At 31.6% G+C, this 18,346-nt stretch overlaps 3 protein-coding genes across 3 annotated transcripts; 2 read left to right on the plus strand and 1 right to left on the minus strand.

The window, feature by feature from the left end:
• Nucleotides 1-1,505: 1,505 nt before the first annotated feature.
• LOC145750854 (transmembrane protein 26-like) lies at nucleotides 1,506-4,981 on the minus strand. Its single transcript, XM_082566927.1, has 8 exons — nucleotides 4,963-4,981; nucleotides 4,677-4,842; nucleotides 4,319-4,442; nucleotides 3,957-4,103; nucleotides 3,382-3,522; nucleotides 3,007-3,201; nucleotides 1,974-2,184; nucleotides 1,506-1,891 (listed from the first exon to the last, which is right to left on the minus strand). Exons 1-8 carry the CDS (start codon nucleotides 4,979-4,981, stop codon nucleotides 1,506-1,508), a joined length of 1,389 nt encoding a protein of 462 aa, XP_082423053.1.
• A 4,928-nt stretch (nucleotides 4,982-9,909) lies between these two features.
• On the plus strand, nucleotides 9,910-12,741 carry LOC145751332 (acyl-coenzyme A diphosphatase NUDT19-like). The gene is made up of 8 exons (XM_082567448.1): nucleotides 9,910-10,098; nucleotides 10,288-10,388; nucleotides 10,665-10,903; nucleotides 11,013-11,117; nucleotides 11,609-11,774; nucleotides 11,986-12,104; nucleotides 12,185-12,276; nucleotides 12,419-12,741. Exons 1-8 carry the CDS (start codon nucleotides 9,981-9,983, stop codon nucleotides 12,646-12,648), a joined length of 1,170 nt encoding a protein of 389 aa, XP_082423574.1. The 5' UTR covers nucleotides 9,910-9,980; the 3' UTR covers nucleotides 12,649-12,741.
• Nucleotides 12,742-13,650: 909 nt separating this feature from the next.
• On the plus strand, nucleotides 13,651-17,744 carry LOC145750855 (uncharacterized). Its single transcript, XM_082566928.1, has 9 exons — nucleotides 13,651-14,479; nucleotides 14,893-14,957; nucleotides 15,246-15,380; nucleotides 15,463-15,565; nucleotides 15,892-16,200; nucleotides 16,284-16,428; nucleotides 16,674-16,793; nucleotides 16,999-17,154; nucleotides 17,241-17,744. Exons 1-9 carry the CDS (start codon nucleotides 13,702-13,704, stop codon nucleotides 17,539-17,541), a joined length of 2,112 nt encoding a protein of 703 aa, XP_082423054.1. The 5' UTR covers nucleotides 13,651-13,701; the 3' UTR covers nucleotides 17,542-17,744.
• The last annotated feature ends 602 nt before the right edge of the window (nucleotides 17,745-18,346 follow it).

The following is an 18,346-nucleotide window of genomic DNA, read 5'->3' on the forward strand; positions in this document are numbered from 1 at the left end:
CAGGTGCCTTGGTTGTGCTACAGTGTTTCAAAGAATAATAACACTTGAAGAGGGCGGCGCACACGCGCACTTAATTGTTATAGAACAAAGCGTCGAGTATTTAACAAGGCAAATTTGAAACCAATATGTACTCAGCTACTAAAGGAATTCATGTCGTAATAAAGGAATTGCAAAAAAATATGAAACATCATAATCACAAAAATAGTAAGCGTAAATACGGCTGCTTTTATTTGAATGTTTTACCAACAAACAAAATTAATTACGCATGAGTGGATTTATTTTTGTTGCCTTTGGTATAACAGCATTACTGTATCAATAAGTGCCTTATATATTGTAAACAAATACACTTTTACTCGTAAAAGAACGACCAGGACCCTTGACCGATTAATAACCCAACAACAAACAGTATTTATATATAAATGTAAGGTAATCTGGCGTTCTTCTTTACAGAAATCTGCCTGCAATATATATTACTTAGTGCGGCATGTTATAAAAGGATATAAATTTTTCCTTTTCTCTTTGACTTTTTCGTTTCTTTTTTGAGTTAAGTAACTTTCGACATTTTGCAAAAATATTTTTTTTAGAAATAATAAAATATTGGCATTTGAAACAAACTTTATTGTATATATAATTTCAACATATATATAAATCATATATGCATTAATCATGCATATAAGCCTATGCACGCATTCGAAAATTTATGATTAGAACATTTATAATTAATAAGCTAATTTTTAATTAAAAGTTACCTTGATGAGCTTGCAGTTTTCTAGACAACCTTTTCTTATCTTTTATTGTTTCATTTTAATTTCTAATTTATCCCCTACATCCTAAAGGCACTTGTAGTTTAACCTACTATAAAAGTCGATCACCAGGTAACCTTTTAGTCACAAATTAAAACCGAAATCAAGAAAAAGGCGACGGAATTTTAAAAACGCTTTTTGTTTTTTCCCTTAAAGGAATTTCCTTACAGCAAAGTCTAAAACGGGATTTTCTTGCAACATACGTGCTTTGCGTCAAGTGATTATACAATAAAACCTTATCAATTTTGTGTTTAATATATTTATTTTTAGCGACCAAGTACAATAATATTGAACAAAAATAAAAATACAAAATGTATTTAACATAATTCATGTATATATGCCAATGTTGATTGTATAAAACCTTGTATTAATAAAAACTTGAGGGAAATTTATCGTAATGATAATAGGCTATATGCGATTTTTAATGTTAAAGATCAAGTAAATAATCAAAAATTGAGGCAAATTATTGGGATAAATAAATTTAGGGTACATGCGTATCCTATTAAGTTTAACCATGATTTTATTCTGAACTTGTTTTTATTCCTAAAAAAGGAAGTGTTTTTATTCCTAAAAAAGGAAACTAACAACTTCCAAATCAATGAAATCCTTTTTATGATTCCCCTCTTTAACGTTTAAAACTCCAGTTTTTTAAAAGTTGTGCGAAAACAACTTTCAGATCAAAGTCTTAAGAAAAGTTTATGTTCAAACTCCAGGAATATCCTTTGTGTTATCTGAAGTCGTCGTTCCCGCTCCGTTGGAAGAAGAGTCCTCCACTGCCTTCTTTCTTAAGCCCACTTTAAACTTGCTCTTCGCTAACGCCAGAGTGTTCACAGCATCCATCTTGGAGGGAACATACTCCTCCTCTTCTTCTTCTTCCGGATCCTTCTTCGTCGCGATGATGGCAAGTCGATAAAGCTGGAGGATCACCACCAAGCAGTTCTTGCAAGTAAAGAAGACAATCATCTGGTGGACGACCTTTTTTCCTACCATGATGTAGAGTCTCATAGCGAGAAAGGGACCATCCTGTAAGATGAGAGTCGACATTATTCCCCACACCTCTGTATTAGTCCAAAACTCGTAGCATTTTCCTTAAAAAAATAATCATTCTTGTTATTTATTAAAAAAATTATTACATTTTTTAATTTAAAAAAAAATTTTTCTCCAAAAAACCTCTACCTCTTTTCTCTTCTTCTTCCGTATCCTCCACGACTACAACAGGGGAGTTGACCCTAGTGCTAGTCTGCTCTTCTTCGTAGATCCCTACCGCCCTCGTACGACGAGATTTGGCAGCGGTGAGAACCAAAGTAAATTGCAGAGTACTCCAAGACCAGAAAGCCATGATTAAAACGATTAAAACCCGGTCGCAACGAACGGCTAATTCCTAACAATAATTTAAAAAATGAACTTGTTAAAAAGTGCATTGGCGTAAGAAGTAGTCAGGTTAAAAAACATTTTAAAATAAATATGTGTCACTTTTTTTAGTTTTTAAAAGGCCTTATACATATATGCTGATAAAATGTCAAAGCACTTAGGCATTGCATTAGCAAAATCCCTTTTTTAAATACAGTAAAATAATCAACAAGATAAATTCAACGGTTATAAAGCATTTAGTTGGCCTTTCAACACTTCTCTGAAGTAAATTTTTAGTTGTTTTTAATTAGTTAGCATGCTAATTAGAAAAGTGTTGCAAAATGTCAAGCATATAAGCAAAGGACGATAATCCATCAGCAAAATAAATATTTTATTAGAGGTCTTTTTAGTTTTTCTGATTTAAGGCCCTTTGATTTAAAATGACACAAGATGTTAAGGTAAATTATAAATCTAAGTTAAAAAAAGAAACTATGGGACATTTTGACTGTGATGATTAATCCAACTAAATCAGAAATTAGAAATATCAAATCAAAACAGAAAGATACAAATCATGTTTTAATTACATTTGGCTTTTAAAACTGTTAAATATTTATGAAGGACTACAGACTTTAAACCTTTTCTGCAACTTGGAATTTTTTCAGTTTAAATATAAACATGTACAAAGAGGTAAAATGCGAAATAAAGAAAAGGGTCAATTTGTTTAAGCTTTCTGAAATATAGTTTTACCAAAATAATAAAAAAAATTAAATTTTTTAAAAAATATTAACCCAAAAAATTAAAAATTTAATTTGTCAAAAATTTAAATATAATTTAAGTATTACGTAACACCCACTTTAACAGTTTCGGTAACGAATTCCAAAATGTCGGCGCCGACTCCGATGAAAACGAGAAGAAGTTGGGAGAGTTCGTCCCGCGAGATCCCTTCGCCCGTCGGGAGAAGCCAGCGCCCGATGATGAGGATAAAAAGTAAAAGTTGATGGAGAACGAGCACCCACGTGGTTTGGTCGAAAATGTTTACTCCACTAAGCTGAAATTAAAAAAAAAAATTTAACTTTAGCTGTTTAGATCATTAAAAAAAATTTAAAATTCTATATATATTGATATGTTTAAACAGATAAAATGTAAAAGATCTGGCGCATTTTACAGAAAAGTTACATTTACATAAAGGTCCATTAAAGAAATGTCATTTAAAAATAAGTTAACTCACCAAGTTATCTAGAACTTTCTTAGCGTTTTCAATAGAGTCAACCACGTCACCACCCAACCCGTCCAACTCTAAGCCACCTGGTACAGTTGATTCAGAATCAAACTCAATACCGGTTACCGGGGCCGGCACGGTACTGTATAACTACAAAACAAAAAAATTAGGTTAAAGTATAAGTACTGTGTTTCATATTCTAAATAGCTCTTTTTTTCCTTGTGTGTAAAAATTAGTTTGTTTCAGTTAGAAAAACTAGTTTAATACAATGCCTTTTTTTGCTTGTTTATACCATCAATGTTACAAGAAGGACTTTATCATAAACATGGTTTAAACATAGTCTTATTAGTTTTTCTAACTCAGTCTAGAGTTGACTTCGACAGTTCAGATAAAAAAATATTTTAAATAAACTGCTAATTGTTTTTTTGCCAAGAACTTTATACTGTTTAGAACGGATTAGTTGAAAGCGCAGGAAAGCATTCTTTCAAAAGTTTTTAAGAATTTGCAACATTTTATTTAAGTCTATAAATAACATACATCATTTTAAATACAAGATTTAATAAATTAATAAATTCTGCCCCTACCGATTGATTAAGTCGTCTTGCTTCCAAATTTATCAGAAAATTATTCTCGAATTCGCAAGCTTCTTGTAAGCGGGTTCTGTTGGCCAACATTACGTATAAGTCGTCGAAATTTTGACTCAAAAACGTGGCATCGCAACCTGGCTCTTTCTGCAAAAAAAATTATGTTTGCAAATAGAAATAGAACATAATTTACGTTGTAAAAACCTTGAGTATTTCGAAATATGTATTTTAGATAATAATTTCGGGCAAAAATTCCTTACAAGTTAAGTTTTTAAAGCCATTTTTATTCTTCTTATTGGGTACCTAATCGTTTAAACTTATTTTAATATTATATTAAGTAGATATGTTTTATTTAAACTTACCAATTTGCCCCAGAATTGATCGTTACAATAATGTCGTTCTTGTCGAATATCAAAGTTTTTAAGTTCAAGGAACCATATTGAAGGTACAATACCACACAAGTACAACAACACACAGGGACTTATCCTAAAAAGCAATAAAACTTACATCAAAATTTAAACATAAACGCAATTAAGTGTATTTACAGATAAAAAATAAGTGATTTTGCTTGAAAAAAATACAATTTAGAACCAAAAATAAGTCTTAAGAATTTAAAATTCGGAATATGTAAAAATATAGTTAATAAAATGGCCCCTAAAAATAGTTTTAAAAATTACTAAAACGCATTTAGGCATAATTTAATTACTTAAAAGTGCCTACCATTTATATTCTTCTCCGCCCCTTATACCAACGGTAAATAAAGCTTCCAAAACTAATAAACCAATAGGAATAAGTAACAACCACAAGGCTACGAGATCCCATTCTGTTTGTGCCCTCCATATTCCAATTAAACCGTGAGCAGCAAATAGCGCCCGAGTAATTAAAGCTAAGTAAAACAAACAATTTATTTTATTCTTTCAAACTTAAGTTTTTTTTCATGCTAATGTTTAGGCATTAAAATTTCTAATATTTAATTTTTTTTAATTTTATATAATTTTTTGAATACCTAATATTATGTCCTTCATTGTTTGACTGCACCTGCAACCCAATGACAACTTTTTCTTTTTTGGCTTTGTTTTGATGTAGATTATTCCTTTAAGTTTTCTCTTGAGGCCTGTTTGATTCGGCTCAAAACTGAATTTTCTAAAAAAATAAAATACTTGATAATAGAACATACCCAAAACATTTTCAATAAGGTAATCTTATTATAATTAAACAGGACTTTTCTTTACAAATTGCTTAAACCTGTTATAGAAAATAAAATTTTTTACTTACCTGTTAGTCATGACTGTATTTTAACTGTTATAAAAACTTATTAAATGCAAGATATTAGGTATGTCTAATCAAAGACTTTTTTCTGATTTAATTAACAACTTATTCAAAAGTATTGCAGTTTTATGCAAAACAAATAGCTCACTCGAATATGTGTTGAGCCTAATTATTAATGTCATGTATGTTAAGTAGCATTATTAAAGTGCTATGCAGATAATAGCTACACTCTTAATGGATATTATCAATACTTATAGTGCAATATGCATTTAAAGTTAAGATCACTATACTTTATGCAGCAGATTAGTTGAAATTTAATCATTATGTTGTTGCGGTTAAAATTTACAGGATTTTCATTTGAATTTACAAGTTCAACAAAAAGTCAATTAATGTAATTATCATAAAATATTTAATTTAAACTGGGTGATGTTATCATTTTCTTTTTTCCGAGTTTTGTGTTACCTCACAGTTGTTTTTGTAATTTTATTATGGAAGGCTGTATATGCTTTAGGAACGTGTTTTAAACTGTCCGTAAACGCCGGAGTCGGGGGCGTGTAACATTGGTGCGGCTTAAACCAGTAACCTTTCGGCTCCTAGTTTGCTGTCATAATACTACACTTTTAATTCTTTACAAACCAATTTAAAAAATGTATGTATATATAAAAACATTTTTATATATGTTTAAATGATAGGCCTTTAAAATAAAAAATTGTGGTTTATGTAAAATAAAAGAAATGTCGTTTTCGTTATGAAAAACCACCAGGGACATAACTTTTTTGCGACCATATTATGACTAGTGAATTAATATTTACCCACCAAATTGGTTTAAGTGCGACATATACAGCGCACAATTAAAAAAGGATGAAACCAAGAGATAGCCCAAACTAATAACACGAATGTGTTATTTAATGAATATTAACAAGGCTTCCCTTTAATTTTAATGAGACACCTGTTGCGTAACCAAAAACCATATTTACAACTTGTTAATATTTACAACTTGTTTCAACTTGTAGAAAGCCTAATTAAATTTAGACGCGCGGTTAATTAAATTTCCTATCCCGTGGCAATGACAGTTAAATTTACGACCTACTAACCAATCATTTAACAAACACACTTCATTTAAGTAAAAGAAAAACATGTGCTTTCGGTGAAAACGAGTAGTTGTTATTTTGTCGTGATTTAAAAGGCATTTAGTTAATTTGCAAAATTTAAATAAATAAAGGCAATGTGTGTGCATATTATGTTAAGAACATGACTAACCGACAACTGTGACAGTAAAAAGTAGCTACTACTAATTTATTTTTAAAATATACTTTTAAACAAAATCGAAAAATTTTTCTAAAATTTTAAACAAAAACTTACCGTTTTTTGATTTATCTCCAATATTCTATTATATCCGACTTTGAATTTTTTCTTTTTCTATAAATAAAATGTTTATTTATAATAACCCAAAAATTCTTTTTTAAAAAATATATATTTTTATCTATAAAATTTACACTTATTGTGTAAAAGGGTACTAGAGGAGTTTATAAGAAAAATTCGCAAACGCTTGGCTCAAAAACATATGAAGTGGCATTGGTGCAGGTCAAACACAAAAACTTTTAGTCTTCAACCCAATGCAACGGCCGATATAAATTTATATATTAGGTTGTTAATGCGCTTCTTAGAAAAATATTGCCGCCCATAATATAAGCTTTAAATATAGTTTTAAAATTCATTTTAATTAATTTATTTTACAGATTTATACTAAAATTACAAAAGATTTTTTACATGACATTATACCAATAAAATGTTTATAACACCTTTTGTCAATTTTTTTAATTAACAAACACGTGGTTACAGTAAAAGTTTTTTTTCTAATTGTATTAAACTTGAAAGAAAAAAATCAAACAACGTCAAGGCAAAACTTATTCTTTTATATCATTTTTATTTAGCTTGATGTAATAATACCAAATCACAACCAAAACATAGGTAAATTTTCATCCTAACCCTCAAGTTTCTTTAAGCTACTTGTTATTTTACAAATTCTATTGCCTAGTAATAAAAACATTAACCTTAAAGGTATAAAGACAGTACACTTGTCCTTAGTCAAAAAGAAATTAAATATTATACCTGATTAACTTCGTTTCAATAAAATCTGATTTCGGAGACAGATACACAAATCTTGCAAGTTCACCACCTTGTTGTGTGACTGTATCTGTTTGCTGATTTGCTGATCTGCTACAGATTAGATAAATCTATTCTTAAACCTTTCTTCCGCGACCTGTAATCACTTGCATTTTTCTCCGGACCCGAAAAAATCTTCCAAATCCTTTTTCGCGAATTAATAATTCAGAGGGAAATTCGCGAACAAGCATGATAAAGTAGACTTACCCCGATTGGAATTTCATGGTCCTTACTACATGCATTGCAAAAAAGAATCTTATTATGTTTCGGCTTGTGTTGCGATAACGCGGTAAGGAGTGTATACAATTATACTTCGTAATAAATTATGCATGCAAAGTTGTTGTAAGACACGCAAACCAGTGCATATAGCTACAAGAGATTTTCCTCACAGTAATTTTTATGCGAATCATAAAAAAGATACATGAAGAGTGACGTAGATACTGCAACACGCTTACGCACTTACAAGATTAAAAATAGTGCATTGATATTAAATATTTAAAAACTAATTTGTAACACTTTTGGAAATAAAAAATGTAGTGTCACTGTATTTGAACGGTTGCCAGTCGATCTCGGAGTAACTTATGTTACTCTATGTTTAAGTTGCGCATTCGACTTTTCCACATCGAGGATAAAGATATATACAAAAAAAATGTTAATGGGCAAACTTCACGTCCCAAATTTGTGTTAATTCTATGTGTGAGCTATCAAGTACAACTAACTGTACGTTTGTTTGTATGGGCAAACGTTCAAAGATAACATAAAGTTGTAACGTGACAGGATTGCCAGAAGAATATCGTTGCAACCTGCTTAACAACGTTGATTTAATATATTAATAATGAATTTATGTTTAACTAGATGACAGAGCAGTACGCATTTTCATTTCTACATGTAAGCGAGTCGCAATAGCACTTTGAAAATCGGGCAGTGCTGCAAAATAACATACTATAGGAAGCTTGTTTGGCTCAGTTTTAAACTGCTAAAGAAGTAATTCGTTGTTCGTTTGTTCATTTACACTAAACGCTTAAGTGTGCATGCATTGTTAAGTTGTTCAATATTGCAGGTTTTGTATTGCTCTACAAAACAAAAAATGAATGATTATAAAAAGAATGAATAAGTAGATGCCTTAACATTTAAACAGTCTGGGTCCCGGGTTTTTTTGCAAACACACAACGTTTAACAAGGCCTTGTTTTTTATTAAGGAATTACCCTTTTGTATGGCACTTTTTCTTTAAAATTTTTTAAGCCAATCAAATATTACTAAAATTATTTTATCGTTTAGCTTAAAATAAAGCATTTTTTGGAAAAACAAAAGTTTTATTTACATTGCTTTAAAAAATAAAAGTGTGATAAGAAATCCAGAATTGTGCATTGAAGAAAAGGAAAAAAATACAAAACTTCATAATACAAATAAAACAGCAAGGGTGAAAAAAAATCAACACTAACACTTTAAGGCCGTACATTAATGAAAGTAGAGAAAAAATAAAAGGCAACTACTTTTTGAGGAATTGTCTCATTTGAACAAGCCTGTCTTTAAAAGTTCGTGGTTTTTCCTCATTTCTCCCCTTAAAAATACCCGCTCTTTCCCCATTTCCTCCCTTACAAATTCCCGGTGTTTCCTCATTTCCTCCCTAAACAATTCCCGGTCTTTCTCTCCCTCCTCCTTTTTGTACTTAATAAGTTCAGCTATATTAAAGTCTGCAACAGCCTCTGTAAATTGCATTAGTTTTAACAAAATACATAAGCTGTAAAAGTATACACAAAAACAGTCAATTTCGGAAAAAAAGTTGTTAATTTTAATTAAATTTAACTTACTTCTTTTACGACCTTTTCTTTGTTTTGGTGAACCAGAAGTTGAAGGCCTACGCATTCTAGAGAGTTTTGCAGCCAAAACTAAAAACATAATTATTTTTTTACGTCTAAGCGTAGTATATCTAAAATGCATTTGTGAACTATGTGACAAAATTTGATGAAATCCAGTCATCTTTAGAAACAAAACACTAAATAAATCAAGCTGAATAATGTCCATGCTGTTAATATCGCGCGGAGCAAACTTGTTACGCGTCGTTGGTTTTCAAAATATTTGCTGTAACGAATTCGTGAGGCGAAGTTGGAGCTTGCTTAAACGCACATTTAAAAAAGCTTAGGTCCTTCTTTACAATACAAAAGTTTATAATTTACGAAGCAAAAGTTTGTCATTTACCCAATATACCACACAACTGGGTGTTTAGAAAAAATCCTACACAATACAGCGGCGTTAAATTAACTGGTTGTTACCATGCATTGCAGGGTGACATACCAATTGTTAAACTTATGTAAAATTGTTATATAATAAATAAATACTTGATTATGTTATTATCAATATCTAATGTGCTATGTATTTCAATTTGTAATAGTTTTAAAATAATCGTAAAAATATTATAATATCGTTTTTTTTTAAATACTTTAAAGAATATATTTTATAGTTTAAAAAATGTTTGACAACACTTCAGTATGTTGTTTACTTTTTATCAGCTGATATTAAATTATTAACTTAAATACAACGTAAAGTTAAACCTTGGACTCATCAAAACTTAGTATCCATAACTTATTATGAGACTAGCCTCCATTTTATTATCGGAATTTGTGTTACACAAAGCAATGCCGTCGTGGTTTGAAGCCGCAACCTTAATTATAACTGCACCAACAAACACTAATTTAATTAAAACAGGTTCGTTCTTTTTTTATTGGTATTAAATCTTACATATCAGTTGGCGTATTTAGGACACTAATAATTATGATATGATGTAAGTAATTCTTAATTTTAAAACATTGGATATATTAATGCACAAATACTAAAGCACTGTTAGACTGTTTTGGCTTTAAAATTCCAACGAAATTACTTAACTTTTAATTACAGCTAACGAAAAATGTGATTATGATGTTCTTATGCTAAAACGTAGTTCAAAAAGCTCCTTTTACCCAAATGCTTATGTTTTTCCTGGTGGAAGAGTTGATAAGGTAAATAAATAAAATGTTGGAATGCCCTTTTGCAAATAAGTTTCAAATTCCTATTGTTGCAAGTACCGATTGCCTAGGGTGCATACACCTGAGTTTAAACTGGCAACCCATTTATTATACTATGCCAGTTATGCAAATAATAATTATGCTTCTAAAAATTTAAGTTAAAAAAAAAAATTTACAAACCCAATACAATATAAGAACTCTACTATATAACACACTTCTACTAAGTTGAAACTAAACTGGCTATTTATACTTGTTTGGTTAAATATTTAGGCAGATTTATCTGAGAAGTGGATTGATATCTACAAACTATTTGATCCTCAATATGAATCATTGTTTGATCGACTTAAAATTAATCAGGGAGACAACAACCGCTCCCCGATGTTTGACTATAATGCCACTGACCATATACCAAAAGAAATTGCGTACAGAATTTGTGCGATTCGTGAAACATTTGAGGAAACTGGAATTTTGTTGACGAGAAATTTTAAAAACAAAAATTTTTCCTCGAGGTAATTTTGTTTTGAAAATATTTAAATTATTTAGATTAATTTACCAGGTTTGGCCTTAATTTATAATATAAAATAGACCATTTATACTTTATCTTTTGTCCATTGTTAGGTACAGTGATGTGCACCAATTTCCAAACAGTAAAAACATACAGAAATGGAGAAAAAGGGTACATGGCGATGCTTATCAATTTGTAGATATGTGTAAAGAATTTAAGTAGGTATTATTACAGACCAAAAGAATTTAAGTAGGTATTATTACAGAATTGGGTAACTGTTGTCTGACATCATGTTGTAGTGAACAGAACACTTCACCACATCGGGTCTGAGTTTGATGTACCCTTAAGTAAGGCACTTTGAACTGCTGAGCCAACACTTAATCAGCAGCTCAATTATAGGGCAATTATAAATCTATATTATCAAAAAACTGTCAAAGGAAATTCTAAACTGTGTTGGGGTACCTGATGTTACTCTACGTTTAGGTCATGAAGTTGACCTTTCCACATCAAAGATAAATAAATGTAAAAAAACTACCAAAGGCAACGTAACACTAAGTCTAGGTAAATCTTGTTAATTAATGTTTAGGGTGTAAATTTACCATTTCCTCTTTAAGGTAAAATAAAAAAGAGTGTTCACTGTATACACTAGTTTAAATGGGTCCCCTAAAAACTGCTATTAGCCTGTTAAATCTAATTTATTAAATATTAGATGCATACCTGATGTGTGGTCACTACATGAATGGAGCAACTGGCTAACCCCATCAGAAATGTTTCAGAAAATGTCAAAACGTTATGACACTGTGTTTTATACTGCAAATATACCTTCAGTGCCAGAGTTTGCTGAACAGGACAACATGGAGACAGTCGAAATAACCGTAAGCCTAAAAACATATCACTTTTAATTTATTTGTTCTAGTGTTAAATGTTAATAGTAATTTATGTAAAAAAGTTAAAAAAATCATGGTGATGAAAGAAAGAAATCATTTAGAAAATCATTTTTTGTGGGTTTAGAAAGATCTGTTGGGAAAAATCATATAGCCACACACTTATGTTCCAATAAATTATTTACGTTGTTTTTTTTACCAGTGGGACACACCAGAGAGTAATTTGGACGTGTTTAGATTGAGAAAAGGAGTATATGGGCCTCCTCAAATCTATGAATTACTACGACTTGCCAACTTTAATACTCATCAACAATTTATTGAGTATGACCATCCAAAATTTGACTTTTAAAAATAATTTAATGTGAACATTTAATGAGTTTTGTTGTTACTATATATTTTAGATTCTCCTATAACAGAGGTCTAAAGGGAATGGAAAGGTGGTTACCTATAAGGGCAGTAACCAAAGATAATATTGGTTTATCACTATACCCTGGTAAGTAGTATAATACTAGGCCACTAGTTCAGTAGGCAATAATGTTTGGCTTTACAAAAAGAGGCCCTTGTCAAGAATAAAGATATACGAAACCGAAACAAAAAAAATTTTATCTCAAAACTTGCTTAAAATTTACCCTCAGGTGATCAGTGGTATCCAAAAGATATCACCAAAGAAACTGTAAAAGCTGGGCCTATTGAAATCAATATGACATACTCAGATATGTTGAAAGTGCCTCCTTCCAACCATAATCACATGAAACTTTTAGATGGTTTATTTGACTGGGAAATTGCTTGTTCATATCCAGCTTTATATGGACATTGTAATCCAAAACCTATAAAAATAAGTCAAAATAAGGCGGCAAAATTGTAGTAGTAATTTTTATACCTCATTTATTTCATACATAATTACAATTGTTCCGATTTTTAACTTTTGTATTAATTTATAAATAGTTTTTTTTTTAATTATGCACCCAATTTTCACTAATAAAAAATTCTTGCATAAAGAATAGTGTTCATTTTCTTTAAGTAATAACATGAATTTAGTGCATAAAAGCCTAATAACAATGTTTAATGTACTATTATTTACATAACATCACGATGTTTATTATTTAATAAGTTTAAATTTTACTACAAAAATATTTTTATTAAAAAAGCCCCAAAATTTGAAATAGCTACTGTCGCCAGCACACCCTTGCCACCGAAATTATTTGCGCTAGTCTACTTTCCAAACCTAATTTAAACAAGCACGACGGAGCCATGTTTGGTCTTGGCACATAGTTGTTACCCTTGTGTTATTGGTGTTACTCAATCATACCCAGCTGGTGATAAAAAGAAACGCCGACCACCGCGTATCCTCCAATGGCGTCTGACACGGTTTGTGACGTCACAAATGATCGTGTATACAGCATAAGAAAAAGGGCTAAGCAAAAGACAGCTTAATAAAAGACTTGTTACCCATTTAAAAGCAACAAAATTTAATAAATTTTTCTATTAGAGTATAAAACTTTTTGACAACAGTATCATTTTTTGAAAAAAAAAACATTTTTAATTATAAGTCAGATTTTTACAAAAGTGCTAAGAAAAATAGAGAAGCTTCTTCAAGGAAAAACATATATTTTGAAACGGTTTATAATTTTGTAAACGATTTTAAAGTTATTTACTCGCAGTTGACCTATCAAAACATCAATTTATGTAATGCCATGGTATACCCGGCAAAGAAAATTCATACAAATTACGGACGCCAAGGGAATTATACTTTCGTTTGAAATTTTAAAAAGCCTTGCAATGTATAAATGTTTTAGACGTAAAGACTATCTTTTTAGAAATATTTATAAATTCTGGACTAATTACATTATTTTTTTTTACAGATTAATTAAAATATATAAAAGAAATATTTTATGGTTTTACGGTAATATTATTAACCATGTATTTTATTGAGTATACATGCTTAGCCACGTTTATACTAGCTTCAATAGTTTTAACCAACGCACAATCTGCTGTTGATAATTTTAATGAAGTTACAATAGCTTCAGATGTCCTCGAAACGGAACAAGAGATAGGTTTCCCTGGCCAGTATAAAGTTAACTTAACCAAACTCTGCTCGAAAACTGGGTTTTGCCATTACCGTTTAGATTTTCCTTTAACTGGCATTAACGGTTCCGAAGCAAGACAACCGGTTTCAGAAAGATTATTTGACAAAAATGCAGGACTCGAAAAAATTCAAACTTCCTTACAGGATCAATTATTGCTGGCCCAAAAAAATACAGCCCAGTTAACGGAGGTTGCGTCAAAACTTAAATATATAGAAATTCAAATAAACAAGAGCGCAGAAGAATCGCTAAACGACAGTGGTATACAAAGTACAAGTGTTCCAATGTCTTTACTCGATTTTGAAGGAAGTTCTGGGCGGAATGAACGACTTACAGTAATCGAAGCAAGAATAAAATCTGTCAATGATTTAAATATTGCCAAAAATCCCAGGCAACAAAATGATGACGTCACGAAGTCTACGTCAGCAGAAGACGATTTAAGTAAAATACAGAGAGTTGTTGACAGCGTTGAACAATCTCAATTCGAAATAGGTAACCGACTTTCGAATCTCGAAGAAGCGATTCTCAGTGTTCTGCGGGGCTTAGATGCAAAAATCTCGGCCAAAATTGAATCCGTTGCCGGGGCCTGTAACAAATGTCCAACGAAAGAGAGTAAGTTGAATTGTTTAACAAATATCGAATGCTTTTAAGGGAAGCCAAAAATGGCGCTATTTGAAGCAAGAGCCGAAAAAGAACCATGTGCTTGGAATTTTTCACGTCGTGGCGCCAAATTTATACCAAAATATCTTTTCGTTTTGTTTGCGAAAGATGTTTTTAGTATACTGCTATGACATCAGCATATTGTTTGAGTGACATGCGTTACGTGGATGATGTCATTTCTATAGAAAATCACATGCATTGTCACTACATAGGCGACGCTCTGACAACGTTCTTGGCATTCTCGAAATGTCTAATGAGACGGGGCATAGACTAAATATTTCGTTACATTCCCTAGATACTAATAACGCAAGAATGTATGTCATATTAATGGCCTACCCTTTATCGTATACATATTTGCATTTTAGACGCGAAGTCCCCTAAAGAAACAGAAACACAACTTCGGACCGAAGAAATAGGAGAAACTGCTGAGGTTAGTTTAATTTAAAACAATATTTATAAATAAAGGTTTGGGCTATTTAGCATTTAGGTAACCTTGTAAAAGATTAACAGTAAACTTTCCACCTAATTCCCAAGTGTGTTGTTAATCGATGGTGGGATATTATAATTTCTTTAACAAGCCAAGTACGTATTGAAAATAAGTATGACACTTACTTTAACCACGTGGCAATAATGACAATGCATTTAATGAAAAACTAAAAATTCTTACGCTATTTTCTACACAAGTCTGATGTTGACAGCATTTATTTTAAATATATAGGAGGTAACGAGAGAAGAAGGTCCTCCCATGATGCTGTGTAAGACCTGCTGTGAACCAGTTTCGTTTTCCGAGTACATGCAGTCACGTGACCTCTCCATGTCACCAGAAGAGGATACTAGAGAGGACATGATAGGCGTAAGTTTTAGCCAGTATAAATAAGTTTTTTTCTGTTAAGGCTAGGACTGATGGTATAAGATAAAAATTATTTTTTTTTTAGTCGTACAATGCTGTTCGTTATGGCGTCGAAGCAGCAACTGGTGTTAAAGAAGTACTTACTGTTGAGCAACGCTATTTTGACGAACCGCTAGAGAATGTACCAGGTAAAATACAATTTTAAGTTTAAGAAAAAAGTGCAATGAAGTCCGGTAATGTGTTAAACCGGTCATGGCAGCGGTCTATAAGCCAAAAGACTTAAGGTTCGAGTCGCACCAATGCCTCACTATTCGCTCTTTAGCTCGGCGTTTACAGATAGCTTTAACACGTCCCAACCGCACACCCTTACCCGATAAAACTATTAAAAACCCATTCCCTTAAGGAAACTTGTAAAAAAATGTGCAAGCAATATTCTTACGCTTATTAAAAACAAGCACTCTATTATAAATTAGGATAATAAAAGGACCAAAAGCTAAATGGTTGTTGTTTTTAGAAAGTACGGTTACAACACAAATCGAAGAAACTCCTGTTAGCTCGACTACACAAAACGGGGGACAACTGAACCAGAAAAATCCAGTTAAAACCAGTTCCGAATCTGGTTTAGTTTCAACAACTTCCAGTACTTTAATTCATGATATTACGCTACCTCAATCCAATGACAGTTACGAACTTCGCGAGTCTTCCGGAAGATATCCGGGCTCAGCTGAATATGACGTCACTACTCAGACGACAACAAAACTTGAAATTAGTACTACGCAGTCAACTACAACAAGCGAAGGGCTGGCTGATGCGCCAAATACAGGTAAACTAAAAAGGGAATTTTATTATAAATTAATTACAAAATTTAAAAAAATTCTTAAAAGTTTGTTTCATTTTACTTGACAGATATTCCTTACGATTGTGCTGAGTTATATTTAAATGGCGAGACACAAAGTGGAGTATACAAGATAAAGCCCAAGAAACGGGGAGTGTGGACAGTTTACTGTGATATGGAAACCAGCGGTGGTGGATGGACAACTATACAGAAAAGGTGCAAAAAGAGAACAAAAAGATAAAATTTAAAACGTTAAGCATGACCCAGAGTACTTTTGTTTATTTAAAAAAGTTTGAATCACTTGTACTTTACGGCTGTTAAAAAACTTAAGGACCGTGAAGTTCAAGAGAGTTAGCAAGGACCGTATAATAGAAGAGTTTCTCTGAGAACCGCAAAGTACAAGTGATCCAAAAGTTCTATATTAACATGAACATAGCCATAACTTTATGTTTTTAAAACAGGGTAAATGGAGACGTTAACTTTACTAGAAACTGGAAGGAATACAAAACCGGGTTCGGCAATGTGGACGGCGATTATTGGATGGGGTTAGAAAAAATGCACCACCTATCAGTCAGTAATAGGTAAGTAGATGTTTGGTAGCACAATCAAAGTAGATGTTTGGTAGCACAATCAAAGTAGATGTTTGGTAGCACAATCAAAGTTAAATACTTGTTTATATAAATAAATTTGACAACATTTTGCGATACCATATTACGAGCTATTCTTACAACTTCAAAAATTATGAAAATTAGAGTTTTGAAAATCATTTATTTTTATGATTTGTAGAAGTCGGCGGCTAGTTCTTCGTATAGACCTAATTGATTGGAATGATGTAAGACATTATGCTGAGTACGAGGTGTTTCGAGTACGAAGCGAGTCCAGACAATATCAACTTATAGCGAAAAAATACAGAGGCACAGCTGGCGATGCCTTGAACTACGGGTAAATTTTAAACCTACTTTTAAGCATAAGCGCTATACATTTATTAGCCTGTTGAGTACTTATGGTTAATATTACTTTAATTTTAGAAAAAATTACAACCACCACTTGCAGTCATTCACCACGTACGACCGGGACAACGACCATTACGACTGGGGCAACTGTGGTCGTTATTACCGATCTGGATGGTGGTTTAATGCTTGCTTTGCTGCCAACTTAAACGGGCAATATTACACCGGACAATACAGTGGCGTCCAAAAGGGTATTTATTGGGGTACTTGGTACCGGTTGACAGACCCTTTAACCAATGCCCGATACTCGTTTAAATACGTGGATATGAAAGTTAGACCGGTTAGTTTTTCAAAAATATCGAAAAGGTCAATAAGGTAATGTAAAATATAAAAGTCCTTTTTTATTTTATAATGTCTTATAAGCAGCATGGAGATTAGTCTTACGAATGAACTTTCTACAATTGTATTCCAATGTGTTGTTAAACATCTTTTTATATTAGTTATTTAATGTTATAACGCTTTGTTTAAAGGCAGAATACTTGTTGCTTTGTACATGTAATGCAAGCTGTTATTATTTAATAAGCTACTTGTAGATTTTATTTCTTTTATCTTAGTGCTTTTATTACACTTTATTAAATGTGCAAAGGCTCGCCTGTTTTTTTGCGTAAAATAAACTATGAACATATGTCAGTATGTATTAAATTAAATTAATGTTTACAGATAAGCTTTAAATAAAGTGCTTATAAAATAAATAAGGTAAAAATAATCACAGCCAATTCTTACCTGTTTTTTGTTTTCTCATCCTTAAAGATAGTTGTGTTCAGAAACCTCTTACAGTACGTTTATAAAACATCGACAGAATTTATTCTCCAACAAATAACTGCTGTTAGGCTGTGCACTTGGCTATGGAAATACTGGCTTTGTTTTGAAATTGTTATCTTATACATTTTAGCTGGTAACCTGTTACTACAAAATTTAATTTAGCCTCGATAATAAAACCATAAATATTTTATACGTTTTTTTGGTATAACAAAGCAGCAACGTTTTTTTTTAAATCAAACATGTTTTTCAATATTTCAAAAAACAAACCACACTTTTTTTGCCAGAAAAGCAACCACGTACTCCATAGTAGATTAACAATTGTTACAAGGCCTACCTTAAGTGTTCTTGTCAATATTGAAAAT

The sequence above is a fragment of the Corella eumyota genome, chromosome 4 (genome assembly GCF_963082875.1).
Source record: "Corella eumyota chromosome 4, kaCorEumy4.1, whole genome shotgun sequence".
NCBI lineage: Eukaryota > Metazoa > Chordata > Ascidiacea > Phlebobranchia > Corellidae > Corella > Corella eumyota.